Source organism: Ictalurus furcatus, chromosome 18 (genome assembly GCF_023375685.1).
Source record: "Ictalurus furcatus strain D&B chromosome 18, Billie_1.0, whole genome shotgun sequence".
Lineage (NCBI taxonomy): Eukaryota > Metazoa > Chordata > Actinopteri > Siluriformes > Ictaluridae > Ictalurus > Ictalurus furcatus.
The window spans coordinates 426,377-454,374 of NC_071272.1; the positions used below are offsets into that span (position 1 = coordinate 426,377).

Here is a 27,998-nt window from a genome sequence, read left to right on the forward strand (position 1 = left end):
TTTTAAGTAACATTAATCTAGACATGCAAAAGATTCTCTCTCTCTCTCTCTCTCTCTCTCTCTCTCACACACACACACACACACACACACACTACAACACACGCCTGCTGTATTACTTCTCCGCATGCTTTTCTTTGTGTGCTTATATTTTGCTGCACTTGAACCCGTGATGATCTGCGTGTATATCTGAATGAATTGTTTTAACACTGCATGTGAATATTTTACAGGAAATAAGCCCATGTCATTCCTCACTCCATACTGACTCCCTGGGTTTCTGTCCGTCCCAGCCTGTGTCAAGGTAAACACGCCAGATTCAGAGCTTCTTTTTTTTTTTTGCACAAAGCATAATGTCTTCAAATTACTCAAATGATTCAGAATGACCAGATATAAGAGGACATCATGTATGTGTCTTTTTCTCACAGCCAAGCCTATTTAAGAAGTCTGTACCTCTAAACAGAGCTGATGTGGACCCCAAACTCAACAGATATCTCTGGAGATCTCAGGCGGATGAGACAACCCTTTAGCCCTCATGCTCTGTGCACTAGCTTTATGCAAAGTCCCAGGCCAACTCTAGATGTCTACAAATACAATTGTACAATGGGATATAGCTTATTTATCTCATTGAATAGAATTATATGTACAGTTGTGCTCATAAATTTACATACCCCTTGCAGAATCTGAAAAATGTTAATATTCTTTTTTAAATAAGAGGGAGCATAAAAATGGCATTTTGTTTATTTAGTACCGCCCTGAAGAAGAAATTTACACATAACAGATGTTTACATATATAACACAAGACTTAATAATAATAATAATTGAATATACACAAATCAGCATTTAATTTGTGTATATTCAGTTATTATTTACTTTTTAACGGGATGATCTTTGTAAATTATTTTGTTTAAGGCTCTTTTTTTATCATTTAGTACTGTCCTTGAGAAGCTACATAAGATATTTACATTTTTCCCAGAAGACAAAATAACAATTTAAAGATAATCCTGTTCAAAAGTTTACACCCCCCTGACTCTTAATGTATTGTCGTGCCTTCTTGAGCACCAGTGAATGTTTGCACCTCTCGTAATAGTTTTGTATGAGTTGTCGTCAGTGTGAAAAGATTTATCTCACAATCATATTGTTACTGTTGGAAAGGTCAAATACGCAGAAAATGCTGGAAAGGTAAAGAACGTGCAGGACCTGGAGGATTTTTCTGAAGAACAGCGGGCCGTTTAACTGCGGGCCGACAAACAAGGGACTCGTGAACAACTCTCACAAAACATAAACACAATCGTAACAACACGCAGTATTAAGAATCAAGGGTATGTAAACTTTTGAACAGGGTAATTTGTGTAAGTTCAGTTAGTGTTGTGTCTTGTGGACTATATGTAAACATCTGTTATGTGAAATAACTTCTTCAGGGCAGGACTAAATAAACAACAACATGATCCCTCTTATTTAAAATAAATAAATAAATAAATAATGAACATTTAGCAGATTCTGCAAGGGGTGTGTAAATTTATGAGCACAACTGTAAAATATATGAAAATGGATACATATTGTACATGCTTGGCAGGAAGGTGCAACTTTGATCTGAACAGAATGTAAAATTTCGAAACTTAAACCATTGCACTCTCATCTTTAACTTCGTGACTGTATCTTATCTGAGTCTTTTTGTCCGTTAGATTTTAATCAGTATCGTTAACTCACTAAATACAAAGAGTATGAGGAAATGAAATGCTATTACTGGACTTAAAACCCACTGTGACTGTAAGAAGGAAATATTTTGTAATCTAGATCAAACACTTCTCTAAATATATGAACAATATTGTAAATGTTTAAAAAGAAATCATTTACAGATTAAGGCTTGACATGAGTTAACACGGTGTCATTTTGCAGAGTGGTATATTCATACAAAGTAAAGCAAAGAATTGAGTATTTAATATGAAAATTTTGCCTAATATTATATAATATCTTATTCTCAGTTAAAGAGTCTTAAATTTGTGCAGAATCTGTCTTTTAGCCCAAACAGGTCATCTAAATGAGCAAATTAGATCAAATATTTTAATAAACAAATATTATAAATAATAGAAAGAAGCATCAGTTCTGAAACCAAAATATGTTTCACTATCTTATCTGTTTTTCTGAACCAATGCTGCACACGTATACTTTACTGATGACTTCATATTATTACATTTAACCTTGAATCATAGCTCTACCTCTTAGAATGCTGTAGTGCCAGGCACTGTGAGTTTTATCTGTGCAGATATGGAGTGATTGTGATAAAAGCTTTGTTCTCCTAAGAGTGGGCACAACTGAGATTGCTGTAATCATTTTATTACAAATTATAATAATCTTCCATAAAGTATGCAAAACACAATCGGTGTCTTTCTAAGTACATGTCAGATTTGTCTTGAGGAGATTAAAATGTGATTTTATTAAATGTACTTTCAGAATAATCTGTGCAAATATATTTTTATTGTACTTCATTTAAAAAAACAAAAAAAACAAAAACAAAGTCATGATTTAGCTAGTATATAGGTTTTTTTTATACATATGTTGTTCAATGTGTATTTATATCAGCAATGGACAATAAATAGAAATCGTTTAAAATATCATTTCAAATTAATTTATTAATTCAACTCAAAATTGCTGAGTAAATTCTAAAGACTGTTCTGTGTGAAGATCACAGGCGATCCTCAGCTTCGGAAATACTCAAACCAGCCTGTCCGGCACCACAACCACGACATGGTCAGAATCCCTGAGATCATGTTTGACGTGAACATTATCTGAAGCTCTTGTATCTGTGTATCTGCTGCTTTCATGCCTTGTGCTGCTGCCACATGACTGCCTGATTGGAGAATAGTATGAATGAGCAGGTGCACACTTGTTCCTATTAAAGTGGCCAGTCCATAATATATAACTCAACATTGGTAATTAATGCCTTTGTATCCATTAAATCTCAATCAGTATCAGTAACTCATTCACAAAGGTACCGCATGAGAAGATGCGACACTATTCAAATAGAAAGCAACACTATTGTGTTTGAGCAGTTTCAGTCAGGTGTGAGTCAGAAGCTTTGGGTCAGGATTTATGGAGTCTTTTGCGTCTGTATTAGCATTTTCCCGGTAGATTTACGAAGTGTGGATCCATGGCCGCTTTTTTGGCTAATATTGTCCACAACCCCTTGCGTGAGGGAGGAGTTTTGTGACGGTTCCTTGTTGACAGTTTAGAGATGTGTAAATTAAATGTGGGAAAAGAAATGAAGGGAAATGGTGAATAAAACGATATAGAATACATTATTTAAGGAGTAATAAATGAAGAAAAGCTGAAATGCAAGGAGGAGTTTGTGAATGGAGACAGTGTGCGTAACTAGGCAACAACGTTCTCTTCTGTGACATGATGGTAGTATGTCCCAGTGTTGCAGTCTACGCACTCAATAGTATGTACTCCTTTTGTGAATAATATAAGTAAGTGAATTGGGATGCAGCAAAACTCTCTTAAATATTTCTGAGTCTTTATTTGCTCATTTCTGTGTTTTTATTTTTATTTTATTTTTTATATATACATATATATATATATATATTGTGGCATTATTCTGGCTATTTAAAATGAGTTCAATTGCCTAAAAGAGCTACATGTAAAAATTAGCAGCACTCTCCTGCGCACTGTATAATAGATCAATGATGATTATTAATTGATTTATAATCAGAGGGTATGTTTTATGAATCATTTTAGAGATGTATATTACAATCAGTTGCTCTGTGTTTTGTTTATGTTTTACCTACACAATAAGTCATTATGGCTTTATGAGGATGCTTACACTACATATGATGTGCTACATTGTATTTTCAACAAGAAATGAAACATGGAAAATAAAGGACCTTTGAACATTGTTCTTGTCATGCTTATTGATCGTAGTAGGGCTTGTCCCATTCATGTTGAATCAAATAGAAACAAATAAAAATGAAAAGAAAAAAACTGGTTTACAAAGTGATGAACCAAACTTAATATATATATATATATATATATATATATATATATATATATATATATATATATATATATATATATATACAATATGAAAGGTGTTTATTTATTTGGAATATTATTGGTGATTAGTATTTGTTTAAAAAAAAAATTATGATAAAAAATTACAAGTGTAGATTCTCAGTTTCTTCCTGAGTGAAATCTCAAAGGTCCTTCAAGACTCATATCATGATGGCTACGGGGGCACTTGAAAGTTTGTGAGCCCTTTAGAAAGTTGTATAGCCTATATCTGCATAAATATGACTTACAACATCAGATTTTTGCACAAGTCCTAAAAGTAGTCAAAGAGATCCCAGTTAAACAAATGAGACAAAAATATTACACTTGGTCATTTATTTATTGAGGAAAATGATCCAATATTACATATCTAGGGTGGGAGAAGGAGAAAGTCACTGCACTCCAAAAAGAACATTTCTGGCCCTCTGCAGTTTGCTGAAGATCACGTGGAGAAGCCTGAAGGCACAATCAATCTCTCTCTCTCTCTCTCTCTCTCTCTCTCTCTCACTCTGTTGATCAGATACACAATGTTAAGTCAGTGTGGGAGGCTGCGTTAAAATTGGGTGGCTATTAATTGTCATCTGCTGCCACCTAGTGGATACACAATGGTACAACGGCACAAATATTAGGATATAAACTCAGCAAAAATGGTTAAAGAAATAAATAAGCAAATAAATGAATAAATAAACGAACGAACAAATAAATAACAATTACGTCGTGTTTACTCGCCAGCTTTGCCTGTATCTAATGCCCATTGTAAACATGTCACCCTACGCTCAAGCTCTGCAAGCACACAGTCACGTAATCTAATAAATAAATGAAATGAATAAAACCACATCACGGTTACCATGGAGTGCTATAGTGAAGCCAGGGAGAACCATACTGAATTTAAGGGGGAAAATCTGGGATTAAGTAAAATCTGGGGTTTAGTAAAATCTGGGGTTCAGACATTCTGACACGCAAAGCGAATCGCGCACGTGATTGGACAGAAAGTGGGGCCTCGTCTGTCGTCGATCACGTGACTCTGTGAAACAAATACACGCCTCGATACGGGGCTTCACTGGAGATTGTTCGGTGCTCGATACACGCCTCGCAGCTTCAGTGTCCTATGTAACATCACTAGCATCCAGGCCGGTAGGCGGCGGTGTTGGGTTTGCTGTTAGTTTCTAACACACGGTAACGCTGTAGAAGAAGCAAATAGTACGCGCGTGGTAGCGTTGTGTCACACGCAGACCGTTTTAAACCACTGGCATATGTTTGCATGACAATAGTAGCATACTACTTTTAGCCAGAAAATGCGTTTTGTGGTTTCTCGATCTAAACGGCAGCTGCGTTCATATTTGGAGGAACCGCGCACTTTTTTTTTTTTTTAAAGACATTTAAATTGACAAATGCTGTCACATTACACAAGGCGTCCAGTGTGTAAAGTTATCTTCATCATGTACTGGTGTTGTATTGAGGGATGCGAGGCGTGAGTACAGCATCCTGTACTGACAGGAGGAAGCGCCCCCCTTCCCCCCCACTCTCCCTCCCCCCATATTTGGTCATTTTGCGTCTGTCTTCCTGCGCTCACGCGGCTGATCGTTATGACGGCACTGTTGCTACGCGCGCGCGGCCGCTTTACCGCGTTTCGTACGTTTCCGCAGAACGCGAAGTGGTCAAACAGCACGGAACTGGACTTCAGATTATCCAGCATTAAAGCCGCGCCGAGCTACCGAAGAATGGACTATCAGGTCAGTCTTCAGCTGTAGAATAATACTAATAATAAGACATAGTAATTGGTGAGTGTTATAAAATTAAGCAGAGCTCGGGTAACGTAACGTAGCTGCTTTATAAGTGAACAGATGAGCTGTTGTATAGATGACATGTTGTATATTAACAGGTGTGGGTGAGTTAGTGTGTCTTTTCATCAGCAGTAGAAAAGCCGAAGTTAAAATGCGGTAATGTTGCGTCAGCCGGGAATCCAGGCGAATCCAAACAACACGGTCGAACTAGATGACCGACTGTTTCCCGCGGAAGTATAAGATAAAGGACAAAAACCGTAGAGTCCAGGTTATATTTCAGTCCTGACATCAGTTCAGTTCAAACAATCCGAGGCTCCTGTGTTTTACGGCAACCACGTGACTGTTGGGGTTCCTGAATTGGCTTAGCGCCAGCGAATTCAAAACAAACCAACTTTATTTATACTCGTGAAAGCAAAAGATACGGAGGATGAATTACCCCAAAAGCCTCGGGTAAAATTGGACAATACACAAATCTCACCTCTTATCGTGGCCGCTTTGGCTGCATTTGTAAGGTGTGCAATTCGCTGGGTTTTATTATTGATTGTAGTTAAACCAGGGGCGTTTCTGGGGGCTGAGCACTGCAGGGTGTGTGTGTGTGTGTGTGTGTGTGATTGAAGAGGATGTGCAGGAGACTTCCGCTTCAGCTGCCTTTTCAATCAGCCTTCAGGTTTTAAATCACTCAGATGATAACGTCCGGTGAATAGGAAAGGCTGTTTTTAGGCGTATCTACTGTAATCTACCCCATCAGACAAGGATTTAACAGGAAAAGGGTCCAGCAACGCCCCTGAGTTAAATATACTGCAGGTCGCACCTTTCTGATTTGGCGTAGTTTGTATTAGTGGTGGACGATACAGAAAACGATGGTCGGGATTTTGGAAGATGTGTACATCACGGCACAACTTGTAAGCTCTGTTTATGTTTTTCTTTCCCTCCTGAAGGATGCCATTTGTACCCTGAACACACTACAGACCAATGCCAGCGCCCTGGAGCAGGTGCGTCGAGAGCGCGCTCACCCCCAAATCCAGCTGCAGGCCATGAGGAGCTTTCTGCAGCGTTCAGGCCTTACGGTAGCGTGCACTCAACACACTCCATAATACCAGAGCACTGATCATACAGTCATTCTGCTATAATTGTTATGCAATATATTGCAATAATCAACAAGCGGATACTGCGTTGCATGTATGCTTGAGTGCCTTCAATCATAGCTTGCACAACTGCAATTCCTTTTCAGTAGCTGCTATTTCATAGACCCTTTAATTGTCTGTCCACGCCACTTTTCCAGTGCATAGCTGCTCTTTCATAGACCCTTTAATTGTCTGTCCATGCCACTTTTCCAGTGCATGGTACGGCTTGACCCGGCTCGCTTTGCTTTCCTGAACGTGCTTTTCTGCTGCAGTTTTAGTTCCGCTTCAACATGGGTGCCATCTTCCATGCAGGAATAACGTTGTGTTATCGAAGCCCTGTACATATACACGGTCAGGCCGTATTCCTGTTCACTGAACACGGACCATATTAATGACGTGAAATAACGCCGTTCTAGAACCCACGTAGTGCTCGATATGACTGCGTTCGGTTCGGCCACACAGGAGTGACTTCGATAAACGCCTGGTTGGAAATCAGTAACCAGCGAGATTTAAAAATCTCAGACAGAAACCTTTGTTGTAATTTGATCTGTATTGAGATAAATGATATACAAGTTTCAATTAATAGAATATTTCCATATGCAAAGTATGTATTAAATGACACATGTTTATTCAGGCACAATACAGAACCACTCATTAAGGAGAATCCTTACTCGCTCAGTACGTGCCTCACGCTTAGTGTCTGCTCGGCTCGCTTGGAACATCGCCTGAGGTGGTACTAAAAAAAGTACCAGGTACTATCCACAGTGGAAAGCCCCCAAAAAGCGAGCAGAGTCGAGCCGTACTGTACCGTGCGGTGGAAAAGTGCCAAAGGTTTAATGATTTTACTTTTCTTTATGCTTTTTCCAGGTGGAGGAACTCGATCATCTTAACATCATACATGTAACTGGAACAAAAGGAAAGGTAAATTGTGGTGCACATGTATTTTTGTTCACACCTGAGATCAGCCTTTTGTAAGGACCGAAAAGGGGTAGACTTGATAAGAACCCTCCAGAACAAAACTGTGTGTTTAGTTATGTAGTTATAGAGTGGGGCCAGCTGTAAAGCAGTTTTCAGTTGTTTAAAATACGGCATGAATCAGTGGACCCGACATGCCCTGTGTCAACAGTTCAGGCTGGTTTATGCGGTTTAACGGTGTGGAGAATGTTTTCTTTGCACACTTTGGCCTGTTAATACCAATCAGTCATCGCTTGAATGCCACGGTCTATTTGAGCATTGCTGCTGACCATGTGCATCCCATGTGGCCCCAATTTACTCATTTTCTAATGGCTACTTCCAGCATGAAAATGCACCATGTCACAAAGCGAAAGTCATCTCGGACTGCTTTCATGAACGTGAACTTCTTCAGTGGCTTTCCCAGTCATTGGCTGTGAATCAAATAGAACAGCTTTGGGATGTGGTACAACCGGAAATTCACAGCATGAAAGTGCTCCAGAAAGAGCTGCTGTAATTGTGTGATGCAATCACGTCAACATGGACCTGAATTTCAAAGGAATGTTTCCAACATCTTGTGGAATCCATGCCTTGAAGAATTGAAGCTGTTCTGAGAGCAGTGGGAGGCCCCACCCTGCATTAGTATAGTATTCCGAAGAAAAAAAGCTCTGTGAGTGTATTATCACAGTCTGATGAATGAATAGTGGTAGTGATGAAATGACTTGATCTCGCCTCATTGCAGGAGCAAGAGAAATGTGTCTGGAATGTGTCGATTCTGTGGTAAATAATTAACGTACATGATTGTTGTTTCGTCAGGGTTCAACGTGTGCCTTCACGGAGAAGGTTCTGAGGAGCTATGGCTTCCGCACTGGATTTTACAGGTACTGCGACTTTTGAAAGTATGTGACTCTTGTGCATTTGTGTGTTTGTGATTATCAAGTCATGTCTTAAAGGGGTCATTCGACGCTTTTTAAACGTTTTTAAAAGTTCATTATTTAGTGTACTGGGTGTAATAGAATAGGTTAACATGCTTAAAAATCACGTTACTTTTCACACACTGTACATTATTGCAGTACCTCTATTCCCAGGCTGCCTGAATCGCTTCGATTGAGTTCCAGTTCCTCCAAAGCCCCTCTTTCGGAAAAGCCCAGTGTTCTGATTGGCCAGCCGACCCATTGCGTTGTGATGCTTCAGCTTCCGAGGCTTCAAAAGCAATTCTAAGCTTCTAAGTAACACAGTTAATGTCGTCGGTTTTACCGTATCAGTTCGAACCCGAGTCAGATTCAGAAAATGCAGATGATCATTCAGCTCGATCAGAACCAACTTTACAAGCGTGACTTGAGCAGAACTTTTCACAGTGATAAGTTTGTATTTTGTAACTCTCTTACCTTTCAGTAACTGTTTAGTTATAATGGTTCACTTTGGCTCAGGAAATCGACAGACAGAAAGACACAGGATACGGACGGGTCACTGTGTCCCGGGAATGTCCGTTACTCTGCACATTTATAGGTAAAATATTCCCACAGCTGAATATCAACACTTTAGCTAGCAGCTAGCAGAGGTCTACAACTGAGCCCTGGGTCACAACCCAAAACTCCGCATTTGAACAGTCAGTAGCAGATACTTCAATAGCCTTTGTGTGGATCCTGCGTTGTACTCGCAAACTTTTGGGTCGTACCGCTCAGGAACAGCGTTATGAATAAATTTTAACCACTGATTCCTAATTTCGTCCGTTTTCGGGTGGCCAAGTGAAAGGGCTTTGCTTTCTCACTGAAGCACGACGTCTCCACAACATGCCGCCATCACAGTTCACTGTAGCCCCGCCTTCTTTCTTCGTGGATGCCTTTGGGCAGGATTATGCCAATATGTCAAATTGTGACTCGACATTTGCAGAATTAATACCTGGACTTCGAATGAGGTGTTTTTAGGCAGATCTCTATGAGCTTTATAACTTTGCAGATCTTTTATATGCACAGATGCATTACACACTAAAAAAGGGAAAACAATTCAAAGCATCATATGACTCCTTTAAATTGAGCATGCGCTCACATTTTAATGATGGTGTGAATGTGTGACGTGAGCCTGAGATTTGAGTGTTTTGTATTGCTGTAACGTTTGAGAGGTGTGTGCATGTGTGTGTATGTTTTTGTGTTCATTGGCTAAGGTTAGGTACTGGATATTTGGAACACAGTTGTGCAATATAACCCTTTGTAACTCCATTGGACTTTAGACTCTAATGAGCAACACCAATGCACATATGTAGGTGGGTGCCTTCAGATATTTTGTTAAATTAGTTGTGTGAGTAGGTATGCTTTCATCCAAATGATAAGTAAATGAATGCATATTGTGTATTTCCTTCAAGTATTAATCGATATTTTGAAGGAGTCGAAAACAATTTGATTTTCTTTTAATTTTTTCAAGATTGCTAATGTGCATATTAAAAACGATCATAAAACACACGAATAGAAAGAGCATTAAATGATAGAGGCTGCAGTTCTGGTTTATTGTTTGTATTGACAGTGTGTGTGTGTGTGTGTGTTTGTGTTTGTCCCGTTTCAGTTCTCCACACTTGGTGCAGGTTAGGGAGAGGATCCGTGTGAATGGCTGCCCCATTGGGAAAGATCTTTTCACCAAATACTTTTGGCAGGTTTACACCCGGCTGGACGAAACTAAGGTCTGTGTGCGTGTGTGCACATGTGTGTGTGTGTGCGTTGAATTTACAACTTTCTAGATTTATACCTTTTGCAAATTAGTCCTAAATAGCCCCTGTCCCAACTTTTTTGGAACGTGTTGCATGCATCAGTTTCAAAATAAACGTTTACCTTCGAACAACTATGCACTTGATTAGTTAAAACATCAAATACCTTGTATTTGTCCTTTTTTTTTTTTTTTTTTTTTTTTTTTTTTTTTTTTTTTTTTTTTTTTGTTCAAATACAAGTCAAAGTGCATTTACAAATTGCTCCTCTTTGTTTTATTAGCATTTTCCATACTGTCCCAACTTTTTTGGAATTGGGGTTGTATACTCGTGGGGCCATTTGATTCCCACCAAGTTCTAAACACACACATAGACAGGCGAGAAGCTGACTAACGTATTTGATCTTGTTACCTGTTGAACTTTAGGATACGCATGGTGGCAGTATGCCAGCGTATTTCCGCTTCCTGACCATCCTCGCCTTCCACGTATTCCTGCAGGAGAAGGTGAGTGACCTCATAGCTCATGTGATGTCACTTCAGCGATAACGTTGCTATCTACCTTACTCGTTATCTTTGGTGATCAGTTCCTGTTTGGTTGTCGGAACTACTGGAACAGTATAAAAACGTATAGTATGGTAATCTGAAAACCACGACTTTTACAGTTATACATCTGATTAACTGGTTACAACATTTTATGGGTTCAATTTGCCATAGAACCCTGCAGCAGAAATACAAGGTTTTAATACGTTATTTAGGTGATAAATGTATGTGGATAGCTCTATCATTAGCTATGCTTGTGTCTGGCATCATGTTAAAGGTGTGACCTTTATCATAGTGGACCACTATACTAATATGTGGAATTCATTATATCGTTTGAGTCAGAATTAGAATTTAAACAGCATTTTGCTTTTATTCCTCCTGTGCTTTGAAAATGTTTCCTCCTGAAGTAAAAGTAAAAAAAAAAAAATAGTGTTTGACAGTTTTTGGAATAATCCAGTATGTTCTTTGTATTGTAGCATGCTGGATTGTTATGGACCTTTGTCACTTTCAACACCGACTTGGGCCACTGACCAGAAATTTTATCATGCCAACATAACCTTTGCCTTTCATCGTATGCACAGAGAACCTTTAATCTGTCCGTGTGTGTTTGTGTTCGTGTGTGTAAAGGTGGACGTGGCAATCATTGAGGTGGGAATAGGTGGTGCCTATGACTGCACCAACATAATCCGGTGAGAAAACTCTTCATTTTAGTGTGTTCAGAAAATAAACTTGCCTGTATTTCCAGGTGTGTGAAAGTGTGTGTTGTCTTTCCCACAGCCACAGTCTAGCAGTTCTCGTTTCCTCTGGCGCACTCTGCAGGTCATGCACAGCCATTTGACCTTTATGCGTGCGTTAACTCGCATCAACGAATCACTGATTTTAATTCGTTCAGAGGTCTGTGTTCATAAGTCCGCTGCTTCTAAGACTGCGTGCTCTAAATTCATACTAAACACTTTAATGTATAACCTGGTGAGGGGAAAAATATCATGTAAATGTCGCATGCACCTGCAGATATGTGAAATGACGTGCGGTAATGCAAAACTCTTTGGTGTCTGCGGGAATATATTGGAGTAAAATGTACAGAAAGCCTGTTGAACATTAACTGAAATTCATACTTAAGTAACACAGAGCTGTACCCAAAGGTTATACAGGTAAATAGACATGCGTACGGTATCCTTCTATCTGATCCGTCTGTTTATCGAACTGTACGTTCAGTAGACTGCACAATAAAGCAGGCTGTTCTATCACATATACTCTTTGTCTTGTGTGACTTGTAATCAACATTTAAACTTAATCTTAACCGTGTGTGTGCATGCGTACCCGCAGGAGACCGTGGGTGTGTGGGATTTCCTCGTTGGGCATTGACCACACCAGCATTCTTGGGGATACAATCGAGAAGATTGCCTGGCAGAAGGGAGGAATATTTAAGGTGTGTGAATGTGTAGTGTCCGACTCAGAGTGGTTAAGTCATTAGGGTTTATTTGTGGGTTTTTGTAAGATGTCTCATGTTTTGATGTGTTTACAAACATTAACATCAAACTCATTCTTATTAAATGGAATGAGAAGGGTTTTTTTTTTTTGAGTGGCAGGTAAATGATCCTGTCTTATGGTTGTGTTTGCATGTGTGTTTTGTGTCTGTGGTCAAAGCCTGGAGTTCCAGCATTCATTGTGAATCAACCAGAGGGACCAATGAAAGTTCTTCAGGAGAGAGCAGAAGAGATTGGGGTGAGAAGCAGACATTAACATGCTCCCCTCTTTCTAAAACCGTGCATTCTGTAGCGTAGCACGAGTATGTGTGTGTGTGTGTGTGTGTGTGAAGAATAATAAGTAATATATAAATATATAAAGTATTTAGCTTCTTTTAAACTGATTAAAGTGATTTTTAACAGTTGCATTTCTGTTGGGTTAATAAATGTCCTCAGAAGTAAAATAATCCATCATTCTTTGGTGGGTGGGTGTGTCTGTAGTGCCCGTTGTTTTTGTGCCCTGAGTTGGCTCAATACCGGAGTTCTGAGGAGGTGAAATTGGGTTTGGCCGGACAGCACCAGTGGTCCAACGCCTCACTTGCGTTACAGCTCACACACTGCTGGCTCCAGAGGCGCTGCAGCACAGGTAAGTGTCTGTATACCTTTATTTCCACAAGATGTCATCATATGAACAGATTAAAACATGACTTGGCATTTATGTGGGTGTATACATGAATATTTTGCTAGATCTAACTATTGTGAGGTTTTCCAGTGTCGAAATAATTGGTTAGATTTAAATTTAAGCACTTCAGGCATCTTGTACAAACCCTGATTTAGACACAGAGGTTAGCATGACGTTAGCTCGCTTACTAGCAAACAAGGTTAACTTTAGTATTTACACACAGCGGTTAGCGTAACGTTAGCTCACTTTATAGCAAATAGGAAGTCTTTAAAGATTAAGGTAAGGAATTGAGGTTAAATGAAGTGTGACTAACCTTTGTGTGTTCTGCAAAAGCAGTGGGATGTGTCTAAAAATAGTATTAACTGGTGCACATACAACATTGCTTACGGTACTACCGTACTGAAGATACTACAGTTTAAAAATACAGTGGCATCGGCAGTATTTTGAAGCTTTAATATTGCGATACTACCGATATACCGTACAACCCTATTAGATACTACTTGGGTTACCGTTATAGTATTCCTATAGAGGCTAAAGTCCGTTTCCTGCTCCTTAATTACATTGTGCTGACTCATGGCCTGCCCCAGTAGTATACAGATCTGAATTTTTAATTTGATATCTTTAAACAGATATTCTCTCATTAACTTATTTCTCTTTTTAAAAGATCCAGCGGTTACTTCTGCATCTGGTTTTAGTGGCCTTCATGCAGCTTCGGTGTTTGAGCCAAGTCCTCACATGCTGAAAGGTGAGAAGTTTATTCATACTTATAGATTATTTATGTACTAATATGTGTATGAGCACAGCATTGAAATGGGTCATACTGCTCTTCTTCTTCTTCTTCTTCTTCTTCTTGCTACGTGAACACGTCTTTATCTTTCATTCTACTACTACTTTATATTTTTTCCACATAACCTATAGTTTTTAACAGACGCCATTCAAACAGATCATTTCCTTGAGATGTAATATGTATAATACTATTTAAAATGTTTGTTTGAAAGTTTAACCACTGAAATACAATGAAAGTATTTGTGGTTGACTGACAGGTGTGGGTATTTTTAGATGTCAGAGCAACCTAATCAAGCTGTGAAAAATTCAGCATCATGAAGGCACAGTATTTTTGTCAGAAATTCAGAACACTCTTTGTTTACTTTGGGTGCCTTATATACAGTTTACTTGAAGTTGATTGTGTGTATGCGTGTGTGTGTAGGTCTGGCTGAGACTGAATGGCTGGGCCGGACTCAGACCCTGAGGCGTGGCAGCGTCACGTACTTCCTGGATGGTGCTCACACCACGCGCAGCATGCAGGCGTGTGTGAACTGGTTCAGCGAGGTGGCTGCACAACATGAGAAAAACGCCATGTATGTTCCTCTCTCTCCCTCTCTCTCTCCTTTTCACCGTGACCTCCAACTTTTTTTGTCTTTCCAAATTGGAAGCAGGGCATATTATTTCCTCAGAATGAATGAATAAATAAAGCTGCTTTTAATAATTTAATATGAATATTTAAGTCAAACACATTGTATTAAATTAGTAAAAAGAAGAACATTACTTCTGCAGTGTGTACGTTCAGGAATGTAGAGAACAAATTCCTGATGTGCAGGCGTGAAGAATCCTCTTCTCATGGACGTGAATGGAGAATTGACGCCACGTCGACAAAAAATGTTAAATGCATTGAATTAATGGAAAAACTAGAAGGAATGGTATCTAGTGTAATAATTTCAGAATCGGACAGTTGAAAGCATGGAAATGAGTAATTCTGTCCTTAATGTGCTCATGTAAAAACTTGTGTGTGTGTGTGTGTGTGTGTGTGTGTGTGTGTGTGTAGGGGTTCAGTGGTGCGAGTGCTGCTGTTTAATGCCACTGGAGAGCGGGATTGCGGTGCTATGCTCAAGCTGCTCGTGGTAAGACTCCAGCACTGGTATTGGAAAACGTATGGTATTATAACTGCCACCCTATTCTGAGTTTGAAGTACTTGGTGCTCCAAAAGTATTGAAACGGCAAGGCCATTTCTTTTGTTTTGGCTATACACTGAAGACCTTTGGGTTTCAGATCAAAAGTTAACAGTCATATGATTTTTAAACATCATTATTTTGTTTATTGGGTGTAATAGAATAGGTTAACATGCTTTAATGTTCAAAAACCGCATCATTTTTGGCAATGTTTGTCTAGACACCTGTCCTCAACATGACAATTTTGCCTCTGTATATTTTGCAAACCACCATTGTTTGTATCCTTTGTGTAAAATCCAGCAGTTCTGTATAACAGGTTGAATTCTTTACACATAGACTCTTCCATGTTGTCAGTCAAGTCAGGTTGCTTTGTCGTTTCAACCAAATACGGCTAGTACAGTACACGGTGAAACAAAGCAGCGTTCCAGTTCTTCCAGTGTTCAAATGCGAGTGAAATGGTCGCACTGTAGAGCCCTGTGGTACCACTGAAAAACCCATTTGTTTTCAGATACAATTTGTGTAGACACATGGTGGGGCTCCCTAATAAACTGGCCACTGAATTTGTAGAACACTGACACATTATACAGTCTTGATGATAACTTGTATTTTTGTTATTTTGCAGCCATGTCATTTCGATTTTGCAGTTTTCTGTCCTAACATCACGGAGGCCATTGCTGACTGCAATGCAGGTCAGTAGACACTTGTGATATTGACATTTTTCATGTTAATTTCGGGTTTATTCGCTGCTTAACTGTTTTTTTTTCTTTATTTATTCAGACCAACAGAACTTCAATGTGTCTGTAGAGCACATGCTCACACGCTGCCTGGACAATCAGCAGAGCTGGCGCATTCTCAACGGTATCGAGGAGGAGGGGCCAGAGTCACAGCTTCTGATTGGGGGTGGTGTCCATCTGCCTCTGAGACTGGAGAGAAGTGGTGCCTCGTTAGTTTTCCCCTGCATCTTGAGTGCTCTTCAGTGGATCACACAGGGACGTGACCCACTTGTGTCCGATTCCACTAAACACATCATGCCTGTCAAAGCTAGTGTCAATGCTAAAGCAGTGCCACTAAGAGAGGCCGCTAATGTGCATGTGCTAATCACAGGCAGCTTGCACTTAGTAGGAGGAGCCCTGAAACACCTCGTACCTGCCCTGTCATCCTAACACAATATTTAGTTTGTGTATGTGACTGGGAGAGTGTGCGTGACTTGGAGGTCCCCAGTATGTTTTTGCACTGTGATATGAAAAAGCTAAATTATGCTCTACAGTGGTGTGCTTGAAAGTTTGTGAACCTTTTTAGAATTTTCTATAGTTCTGCATGAATATGACCTAAAACATAAGATTTTTACACATGTCCTAACCGTAGATAAATAGAACCAAATTAAACAAATGAGACCTAAATGTTGTACTTGGTCATTTATTTATTGCAGGAAATTATCGAATATTACACGTCGGAGTTGCAAAAGTATGTGAACATTTGCTTTCAGTATCTGGTGTGAGCCCCTTGTGCAGCGATAACTGCAACTAAACATTTCCAGTAATTGTTTCAGTCCTGCAGAGGGCGCACACTCACACCTGATGGTCATCCCATTGATTGAAAACACCTGACTCTAATTTCACATTCAAATTAATCTACTAATCCTAGAGGTTCACATACTTTTGCCATTCACAGATATGAAATATTGGATCATTTTCCTCAATAAATAAGTGACCAAGTATAATATTCTTGTTTCACTTGTTTATTTGGGATCTCTTGAGCTACGTTTAAGACTTGTGTAAAAATCTGATGATGTTTTGGGTCGTATTTATTCAGATATATAGGAATTTTTAAAGGGTTCACAAATTTACAAGCACCACTATATCTAAGATTTAAAAACTTACTGAATATACCTGCTAAATTTGAAGCAGGAGTCTGAAGCACTTAGCTTTTCACCTGTGCTTTCCTTCTGTTGGGAGTGTTCACAGAGCCTGTTTAAACACTGCTTAACCCTAGTCTTAGTACCCTGTCAGTTGTCTTAAATATCAAATCTTCTGACATTTCAGGACTGGGATTAATCTGTCCAGGATATCCTTTCATATACAGTCAGGATAACACTGAATTTATTTATAGGCCTGCAGCCAAAACTGCAAACGTCATGCTATCAAATGTTCAGTGTCCCTTGATTATGCATTTTCATATACTGCCCTGTTCCCAATTTGCTTTTCTTTTTATGTGCTACAAATCATAGTATTCAGGTTTCCTATACTGTTTGGGATTTGATGCATGTGATTGATTTCTGGTAAACAGAACTTATCCAAACATAATTTCTCATTGGTGTGTATACTCTGTGTTAAGTATTGATTCATTTAGAATTCTCGAAGTGGGCTACACCCAAAACTATATAACACTGTCAATGCACTATTTTGCTATCTCATGAGTACACACAGTGCCCTCAAAAATAAGAATGAGTAAAACTGACTATATAACGTAAACAATAAACACAATTCAAATTTCTTATACAAAACCATCTGAGAAACTATCAGTCTTTGTTTTAACAAATTCTATTAGAACTACTTTTAAGAATACTTTTACTGTCTCTTCAAAACATTTGTCTAAATTCCTAAAACTCATAACTAAGAGAGACTGAAAGCAGACATGAGGAGGGAGACAGAATCTGATCACCCCGCTGCTGCGGTGCCCTTTTATATTCTCTGCTTCTCTGTGAGGCTGAGCAGCCATGTTCTGTTCCTCTGCCATGTGCTGGTTCACACTCCGAAACAGTGATGCTGAAATGGTGCTGTCCTTTCAGGACCCTGTTGGCATACGTGCGAGGAGCGTGTAGAGCGAGGATTTTAGTGAGTCTGTTCCAGAAGCAGCCTTGCGAGCCCAAGCCATGACGCTACCTCCACCATGAATCACAGATGAGCTCGTATGTTTTGGATCATGAGCAGATCCGTTCTTTCTCCACACTTTGGCCTTTCCATCACTTTGATAAAGGTTGATCTTGATGCCAGATCTCTGTATTTCTTTGCCAATTCCAATCTGGCTTTTTGATTCTTATGCTGAGTGGTTTGCATCTTGTGGTATGGCCTCTGTATTTCTGCTCTCGAAGTCTTCGAACAGTGGATCGTGATGCCTTCACCCCTGCCCTGTGGAGGATGTTGATGTCACTAACTGCTGTTTTTGAGTTTTTCTTCACAGCTCTCACAATGTTTCAGTTGTTGTTTTCTTGGGTTGACCCAGTTGGTATCTGTTGCTCAGTACACCAGTGGTTTCTTTATTTTTCAGGACATTCCAAATTGTTGTATTGGTGATGCTCAGTATTTGTGCGATCCCTCTGTTTGATTTTCCCTCTTTTCTCAGCTTCAGAATAGCTTGCTTTTCTAATCAGAGCTGTCTGATCTTCGTGTTTGCTTATACTTTTTAACACCTGCAGTCTTCACAGGTGAAACCGAAGGCTAAACCTACAAGATGCTCAGAGCTATTTATTGTTTAAACAGTCAGGCTAGCAGGACACACCTGGGTAACGAGACACCTGGCAGGTCACATGTTTCAGTATTTCTGCTCGCATACAAAAAACACCTACATATAACTACCAGGAAATTAAAGCTGAAATTGTAAACTCTTCTGATGTTCATCTTGTGGTCTCAAACCCAAATGTCGTCAATCTACAGCAACAATTTAATTGGCTTTCCAGTAGTTTTAGGAGGGACTGTATATGGAGCAACGGCTCAAATATGGTACTCCAATTTGTCTTTGAGTTCGGTACAGCAGTGTTTAGATCAGGCTTAAGAGTGAATCAACCTCAAATCACCACGTTTTAATAAATGTTTCTGACTGACCATCTTAGATTTGCTACATACTTTCTGCCACCATCAATGCCATAAATAAATAATGTCACCATTCTCAATAAGTAAGGTGTAAAATTTGAGGCTTGCATCTGTGTTAGTTTGAGATATAGAGGCTTTAATAAAGGGGTGTGGCCCTGTGAAAATGAGTGCTATGGAAAAGTTACAATGTCCATTACTTTTGAACTATTCATGCTAGATGTATGAAATCTCAGGGATTGTTGTCTACTATAAGATAACTTAAAGGGCCACAGTTGTATACTTGCCAATTTATGACCGTCCTATTATCTTTGGGGTCAGTTTGACCCAATGTTTAACGTCTGTGAATACATGAATGACACAATTTTCTTTGCTTTTCCTAATTTAATGGGGACAACTTGGTAAACACAAAATTAACATGATATTTTTTATGTCCTGTACACATTTTGTAGCATTTGGACATTGTAACATTTTGTTCTTTGGGCCGCCCCAGGCTCTGTTAGCTGTAGAACATAAGAAATATCAAAATTTTTACATGCATTTATTTTGGTTGTTTTATTAAGGTCACTATCACCTGCTATAATTTTATATATTCAATATACAGTTGCAATCAAAATTATTCAACCTCCATCAGGTTTATTGTCAAAATTTTGACTTTCAGCTGTTTGCAATGAACAAATCAAACAAAAGCAATTGAAATAGTTCAACACAACAAATGCTTCAAGTGTTCAAGACTTCTCCAGTCTCAAAATGATTCAACCCCCTGAAGAGAATCCCTCAAAACAGCACAAATATGCAAAACAGGTGTTGTCTCAAGCACACCTGATGCAACTGATCGAGGGCTTCATTAGATGCACCAGGTGTGCTTGAGCTGGAACACATGAAATACCTGAACTGGCTAGGGGCAGAAAATTTATGAAATACCTGGACGGGGCAGAAAAAGGAAGATATCAACAGCTGCAAGCAGATTTGTGAGAAGGCAGGTTGTGAAAAACCCTCCAGTGACTGCGAAAGACCTGCAGCAAGACCTGGTGTAACAGGCGCTGAGGTTTCAGTGAGCACAGTAAGGTGTGTACTAAACACAGGTGGTTTCCATGCCAGGACTCCAAGACGTTCACCACTACTGACCCAAAAGCACAAGAAAAGTTGCTCAAAATCATATAAATAATCCACAGAAGTTTTGGGATTCTGTTCTGTGGAGCGATGAAACAAATCTGGAACTTTTCAGCACGATGGATCAGCGGTATGTCTGGAGGAAGAAGAATGAAGAAAGAACACTCTGTCCACAGTCGAGCATGGTGGAGGCTCGGTGATGCTCTGCGGCTGCTTTGCATCCTCTGGCACTGGAAACCTGCAGCGTGTGGAAGGTGAGATGGATTCACTGAAGTATCAGAAATTCTCAGGAGAAAACGTCATGCCATCTGTGAGAAAGTTGAAGCTTGGGCGTCATCGGACCTTCCGACAGGACAGTGATCCCAAGCGCACCTCAAATCCACCAAGGCTTGGTTACAGAAGTCGTCCTGATTATTGTGCAGGGCTATCAAGATTTACTTTACCCTTTTATTTTAACTTTACCCTCGCAAGGGCACATCAAAAGGTTTGAAGTGGATGTGGCCACTTTTAATTAAATGGCTATATCTCTTGAAGGGAATCAGAAATTTTCAACAAACTTGGTAAACTTATGTAGGGGCCCAGTCTGAGGGAACTTGGCAAAAATGGAGGAGTTTGGCCACTTGGTAGTGCTATAATAGTAAGAAAACTTGAAAATTGCTGTATAAATGGTGGGAAAGGTTAGAAGTGTATCAGAAATCTTGAAAATGTGATGAAAAGCTGACTCCCAAAGTTGACTTTGCTTTATAACTCATTATGTTGGTGGTGGAAAGGACTTGAGTAATTGTACTTTTTTGCAATACTTCAGTATTATTTTGGGGTATTTATACTTTACTTGAGTGCTTGAGTGGAATTGAATACTTGAACCCAATTACGTTTCCTAGAAGAAAAACTTTTTACTCCTTGTATTTTATATTATTCGTTACAAATCCCAACGCTCTCTTTTTCTCTTCTCCAGCCAATGCCTGGATGCTGCAGATCAACTGAATCAGCTCCTGAGCATCTTTTTGTAGCATTTTGTTCACATTTCAGTTAAAGTATTCAGTCAAATTCTTCGATCTAGACAAAGCTTTCAAAAATCAGGCACATTCATCTATCTGCTGCGACCTCGTTCATTTCATCATGTTCCAACATTTCAAACTTTCTTACATTTTAAAGCTGGAGTACATTTATTAGACTTCTTTCACTGGAGTACAGTTTTGGCGGGATACTTCCACTTTTAACGGAGTAAGATTTTTACACCTTATCTGTACTTTCACTTAAGTACAATTTCTCAGTACGTTTCCCACCCCTGAATGTTCTGAATGAATTGGCAAAAAGCAGGCTGTCACCAGTAACCAAACAAGTAAGCAGGATTGATCTTCTGCTAGCAATAATAATTCTGTGTCAGTGATAAAGACTGGGGGCCATAGTAATACTAATGGTATCAGTTAACATTTATTATTTTTTAAATAATACAATAAATATACTACAATTGAACATCATCTTTGGCAGAGTTACAACATCCTGGCTCTGTCACCATTTCACAATTAAGGGCATGCCTTTATTCATCTAAGCATTTGAAATGTATATCATAGCAATAAAGATGCGATTGGAATCAAATCAATTTCAGCTTGGAATAACATTAAGAGAATGAAAAACTTTCATCATTTTCATGCATACAGAAAGGCTTTAATGCTTCAAAAGACATACAAGGGTGCGTGGCCACAGTAAATTTGAATTTATTGACACAAAAAAACAATATATCTTCTATCCTCTCTTACACAGGTTTAACAAGACCTTAAAACAGACAACACAACAAAAGACAAATATTCAAAAAAAAAAAAAAAACAAACAAAAAAAAAAACAAACAACACAGAATTCTTTTATTGGCAGCATCATGGCTTTTTTTTTTTGTGTGGAAATTTACAAAACTGGTTATTTTCTTAAACATTATGAATTTTTATGTGTTGAATGAATCATATTTTAAAAAGCAATTCAAGTCATATTTCAAATTAACAGAATGCAAAGCAGAGTCGCTGGCATAGTGGTGTAAGATGAGTGCATTAGGGACTAGTGGCAAAGAAATGCAGAATAAACAGGGAAGAAAGACAAGAAAGTTCATTTTCTTTTTAAACCAAGGCTCTTAAGAATTATAATAAATGGGAAATCGATCTACCCCACAGTTCCACAGTCTTAAATAAAGTGACTTTCTGGTCATTAAGTGTATTTCATGAAGCCTAAAGCCATGAGAGTATCTTTGGCCTGAGAATAGGAGGACAGTAGATTAGTTGGTCCTCTGTATTTGGCTCTGGAAACAGAGGTCAAGTTCTTCCCTGTACAAAATAATAATAAGAATAATCTCCCCACGGAAGACTTTATGGACATCTAACTGCTTGAGGTGAACTGCTCATTGCACTCATGTCCACAGTAAAGCTCTAGGTCCACAAACACCGTAAAACAATTACTACCTTTTAAAGATTCTTTCTTTTTTTTTTTTTTCTTACTACAGTTTAAATTCATGGGAATAAATGTGCGATGGAGGACTATGCGAAAGTACATAAATAATCTCCAGACAAAGCGCCGCTTTACAGTTTGCATACTGCACGTTCAACAACAGTGTGTGGGGTGATGGCAAAGAGATAAATCTGTTAGTTACGAGGTCAAAATTTTTGCTTTATCAATGAATATGATGGATTGTCATGCATAAAAATATTTACCCACACAAGACACAGGGCCCGCTACCCAGAAAAGATGTGATGAAAGAAATGGAAGATGTTTCAACATCATTGGTGAATAAATTTAAACAAATAAACAAAACAATGGAAAATATATATGTATATAGCACCACAGGCAGAAGGAAATAGCACCTAGTTTACTGATATAGTGTTTCCTCAATGAAACGGTCGTTCATTGCGTGTGCTTTCTGATAGACTCGAGCACAAGGTTTGATAGAAAAAGGATAAAGGATAGAATCGTTCAGTGATCCTGTGATTTTAACAAGACAACACAAGAGCAAAATCAGTTTGATGTGAACTTGCTATTATTGCTTGTTCTGACTTTTATTTTCATTCAGTCGTGTGAAATGACCAAAAAAAAAAAGACGGGGTCACGCCTGCAACAGGACATGATGTTTTCTTCATTTGGGTTTCTGACATTTTATTGAATTTTTCTCTGCTATCTAATTCTCTCTATGATGACTCTTATCGTTGAAATGCGAAACTTTATTTGCACTAATCATTAGCATCGCTGCGGTCCTTCTCGCTCAATGGTTCACATGCATGTTTTGAAGCACAAAAAAAAGAAACAAGGAAAAAAAACAGAGAAATATACAGAAAGTACTTACAAACATACAAAAAATATTTATATATATATTTATATATAAGCACCATTCCAGGGAATGGGAAAACAAATATGCACAAAATAAAGTTCATTGAAGTACTGGGGGGGAAATGAAACACTGAATAAATGCAAGCAGAAACCAGACAGAGCTAAAACCAGGTGGAGTGTGTGAGGATGTTTCCACCTGCAGGAAGTGCATCAAAGATGGAGGATTACTGTTGCTATATCCTACACCTTTACAGCATGGGTGGTAAGATGTGGTCAGAACGTGGCAATTAAAGCATAGGGTTAGCTAGCTAGCTAGCATTCAGCTAATCCAGTTTCAAAACTTGCATGTGACAGAGACAGGTACACTGAGGTCAAAAAAAGTTTCTTTTTTTTTTCTTTTTCTTTTTTTTTTTGAAATCCATTCTTTATTTTCTTAAATTTCTTTTATCCTTTCTATGCTAAGTTGTTTTATTTTGGAAACACAAATCTTTAGAAAATATGTTGTCCTATTCCTTTCTTTGGTTTCTGAGAAAAAGAATGTGGTTGGTTTTTTTTTTTTTTATTTCCTGGTGCGCTCAGTAAACAGTCTTAACCAATAAAGCAGGCCGGGCCAACCTCAAAGCCAAACTTCTGCGTTGCTCCACCGAAGTCGTTGAACATGATGTCAACATATGGTATCTGCTCCACTTTTGGTGTGTTGATCTCTAGAATAGTCTTTTCATAGCCCTTTTTCAACTGCATAAAAGGTGAGGAGAGAGGAAGGAACAAAGAGGAGAGCATTTTAGTTGAAAAGTACTAGAATAGCAAGACCAGATCTTTAATTTTTCAATACACCGAAGAGATTCGGGGTTTGAGATCAAAAGATCGATACGAGACAATGTATCAGAATTTCAGCTTTCATTTCCTGATATTTACAGCTAGGTTTGTTAAACAACTTAGAGCATGGCACCTTTAGTGGCAGACCACCCAATTTTTAGGAGAGCAATACTATTGGAACAAACAGATTTTAAGTAAAGAACACTTGATAATTGTTTGCATATCCCTTGCTGGCGATAACTGCATCAAGCCACAGACTCGGTTTGCATGATGAAGCAATGCCATCAGGAGTTACATCATCAATAAAGGTTAGTGAGCGTGTTCCAGAAGCAGCCTTGCCAGACCAAGCCATGACACTACCTCCACCATGCTTGACCAATGAACTCGTATGTTTTGGATCATGAGCAGATCTGTTCTTTCTCCACACTTTAGCCTTTCCATCACTTTGGTTCCATCTTGGGTCCAGGTATTTTGTGTCTCAGGTATTGTGAATCTGAATCCAATTCTTACTGCTGATGAGTGGTTTGTATCCTGTGGTATGCCCTCTATATTTCTGTTCACAAAGTCTTTTTGAACTGTGTCTTGTGATACTATCAGCCTTGCCCTGTGGAGGTTGCTGGTGATATCACTGACTGTTGATTTGGGGGTTTTCTTCACAGCTCTCACAAAGTTTGTCATCAACTGCTGTTGCTTTCCTTGGACGATCTGTTCAGTGTCTGGTTGTTAGTACACAAGCGGTTTCTTTCTCTTTATTGGCTATGCCTAATGCTTGTCCAATGGCTCTGTTTGATTTTCAATCTTTTCTCGCTTTTCAGAATGGCTTGCTTTTCTCCCATATACAGCTCTCTGGTCTTTATGTTGGTTTATCCTTTTTAACAACAAATGCAGTCTTCACAGGTGAAATCCAGGGCTCATAACCAAGAGTAGAAATTCAGAGATATTTGTTGTTTAAACAGTCATTCTAACAGGGCATATCTGAGCAACAAGAAACACCTGTCAGTCACTCTATTCAATTCAATTCAATTCAATTTTATTTGTATAGCGCTTTTTACAATAGACATTGTCTCAAAGCAGCTTTACAGAAATATCAACATGGTATACAGATATTAAAGGTGCGAATTTATCCCAACTGAGCAAGCCACTGAGTGGCGATGGTGGCAAGGAAAAACTCCCTAAGATGTTTTAAGAGGAAGAAACCTTGAGAGGAACCCGACTCAGAAGGGAACCCATCCTCATCTGGGTAACAACAGATAGTGTGAAAAAGTTCATTATGGATTTATATGAAGTCTGTATGGAGTCACATGTTCCAATATTTTTGATCACTTGAAAAACGGGTGGGTTCAAACGAAAGATGCCATATTCAAATTTGTTTAACACATCTAGTTTTAAATATGAGGAATTGAAAGCTAAAATCTATTGTCTCAGTCATCTTTTGATCTCAAACCCAAATGTCTTCAAAAGCAAGAATTGGCTTTGCCATTTCAACACTTTTGAAAAGTACATAAAATATCTTCCATCACTATTTAAGGATTAAGTGTATAAGTTTTGCTCACCGCACATCCATCGATGATGGCACTAATATATGGATTGTTGTCATGGGACATCTCTTCATCATTGGAGCCCAGGAAGCGGATGGCCTTGTCGTGCGAGTTTAGCTCCTGGTCATGCCAGGCCACGGACTGGTAGCAGTTATATGTGAGATTCTGCCGGGCCGAGGCACTTAGCAAGCGTAGAAACGTCATTTGGACCACACCAATTGGATTGTCCTCAGCATCCATGTAAGAGAGCTGTAAGTGCAGAAAGAAACAGGGGGTCCATCTAGCAGTTCAGGATACAGTGCCCTCTAGAGATTCATTGAAAATTATACATCACACCTTTTTACTTAGTTGGAGGAAATATTTGAAATACTTCCAAAAGCAATGTGAACTGAAAATTTATTGAGACTAATGAGGCTAAGACAATCTTAACCTGTTCTGTAGCGAATCCATTTCCCCTAAAGTGTGTAAATTTCAGAAGGGGGTTAAATTTTTATTCATGTCCAATAAACATTATTATTGCAGCACAATTTTTTTTTTTTTTTTTACATATTATATTAATTAAACATAAAAAAATGAAAGATGAGCCAGTATACAATCGACTGAGAAGTTCAGAATTTCAGTGGAGGACTTCTGAAGCATGTTAAAATTGTGTTTTTAAGGCATTGTCATCTAACTAGGTATCACACCGATAAGACAAGGTAAAGTAGGCTGTTAAAGGTGGTCTGGCGGGGGGGGGGGGGGTTTGTTCTCTAATCTGCAGTGAGATGCATTAATCCTTCAAGATAAAGTACAACAATGTTAAATAAGACGTGATGTAACATTCGCATTTTAAGAAAATATGCAAATGTTTGTTTTCTCCATACCAACCCATGTGAGTTAGAACACACCCTTTCCTCCTTTTACATCTCATACACATGACCTTGACTGTGACAGCAAAGCACAAGAAATGAACATGCTACGCATGCATACATACACACTCACACACACTGTACTTACGTGTTTTCCTCATCATACACTCATATGCACTGACCTCACACATGCAAGATGATATGAACTTGCATACTAACACACAAACACACAGACTGGACTCTGGTATTTATGCACAGTTAAACTACGTTTTCTTTTGTGGTCAAATAGAATTGACTAAAGAATCTAAAAGTCACTACACTATCCAGTCAGTGTATGGGTGTGTCTGTATATTGTCCATTGTTTTTTTTTTGCTTTGCGTGAACTACCAGCACAAGGAAACATTACCTTATGTTCAGAGCCACATACTGCATCATCAGTGGCTCAACCCAGAAGCTATGTGAGAAAGAAGTGACCATGAGTCTCAAAGCCAGCAAAGTGGCTCTATTTCCACTAGACTTGCCAGAGAGAACGGGAAACAGCCATTAAGTCAACATGCAAGGATCCAGAACACCCGTCAAAAGAGTGTAATGTGTAAGTGTTTCTCCAATTTACAGGCACTGAGGATGAAGACAGAGGCCTTCAGCCAAAATCAACCAGCAACTACTGATCAATTTAGGGAAGTTCACCAATTCCCCAAGATACTATGAGAGTGTTGTTGTTTTTAAATTAAGTCACAGCTTTGCGACACTTCTGCCCTCATCTCTCAGATCGGCCATAAGCCTGGGGACTCACTCTGTTGCTGTTATAGTACAGATAACCTCGTGCAATACCATGCTCAAACATGACCAGATCCCAAGCGCTCCAGTTGCAGAGCTTGAACCATGCAGTACCACAAGCTTCCAAGAGATGGAACCTCAGAACCACGGCACCTTGGACCCTAGGAACTTAGGCTCTTCAGAACCTTGGCTTCTCAGAATATAAGAACTTTGGAACCACAACTGTGGGAACCTCAGAACGTTAGAAGTGAGAAACCTCAGACCGTCAGAACCTCAGGACCTCGGAAAAGGAACCTCAGAACCAAAGTCCACTCTCTTGGATCCCATCTTGGGCCTTTCTACTTACCATGGACCCCCGTTTGTAGCGACTATACCAAGTGCCTGGGCTGTCTTTGGGCCAGCGAGCCATTTTGCTCTGTAAAATAACAAGAGTGGTTCAGGAGGTGGAAGGTGGATGTAGGGTCATGGAGGTGCTCTTACCAGTTTACCACGTTTGAATTCACTGTACCAGGAGCCTGGAGTCTCCTTCACCCAGGAGGTTAGCCTAGTCTGAGACACCAGAGCAA

At 39.1% G+C, this 27,998-nt stretch overlaps 3 protein-coding genes across 7 annotated transcripts in view; 2 read left to right on the plus strand and 1 right to left on the minus strand.

Annotated features, from left to right (window-relative positions):
* Positions 1 to 814, plus strand: part of slc4a4b (solute carrier family 4 member 4b) — a 36,251-nt gene extending 35,437 nt beyond the window's left edge. For all 4 annotated transcript variants that reach the window (XM_053649680.1, XM_053649681.1, XM_053649682.1 and 1 more), the window contains 2 exons: positions 228 to 298; positions 423 to 814. In XM_053649680.1, coding sequence (XP_053505655.1) covers positions 228 to 262 — 35 coding nt within the window. In that variant the 3' untranslated portion in view covers positions 263 to 298; positions 423 to 814. The remainder of the gene's footprint in view (positions 1 to 227; positions 299 to 422) is intronic.
* Positions 815 to 5,257: 4,443 nt separating this feature from the next.
* fpgs (folylpolyglutamate synthase) lies at positions 5,258 to 21,994 on the plus strand. The gene is made up of 15 exons (XM_053649694.1): positions 5,258 to 5,774; positions 6,764 to 6,892; positions 7,817 to 7,870; positions 8,717 to 8,781; positions 10,460 to 10,574; positions 11,021 to 11,098; positions 11,762 to 11,823; positions 12,461 to 12,563; positions 12,782 to 12,859; positions 13,102 to 13,246; positions 13,947 to 14,027; positions 14,490 to 14,640; positions 15,105 to 15,180; positions 15,851 to 15,917; positions 16,006 to 21,994. The coding sequence occupies exons 1-15, from the start codon at positions 5,628 to 5,630 to the stop codon at positions 16,389 to 16,391; spliced, it is 1,737 nt and encodes a 578-aa protein (XP_053505669.1). The 5' UTR covers positions 5,258 to 5,627; the 3' UTR covers positions 16,392 to 21,994.
* A 1,972-nt stretch (positions 21,995 to 23,966) lies between these two features.
* Positions 23,967 to 27,998, minus strand: part of col5a1 (procollagen, type V, alpha 1) — a 90,185-nt gene continuing 86,153 nt past the window's right edge. The window contains exons 64-66 of one of the 2 annotated variants that reach the window (XM_053649679.1): positions 27,779 to 27,847; positions 25,823 to 26,056; positions 23,967 to 24,188 (exon numbers count right to left, since the gene is read on the minus strand). In XM_053649679.1, the coding sequence (XP_053505654.1) occupies positions 24,042 to 24,188; positions 25,823 to 26,056; positions 27,779 to 27,847 (450 nt within the window). In that variant the 3' untranslated portion in view covers positions 23,967 to 24,041. Of the gene's footprint in view, positions 24,189 to 25,822; positions 26,057 to 27,778; positions 27,848 to 27,912; positions 27,982 to 27,998 lie in introns of both variants that reach the window. The other variant, XM_053649678.1, reaches the window with a different exon arrangement.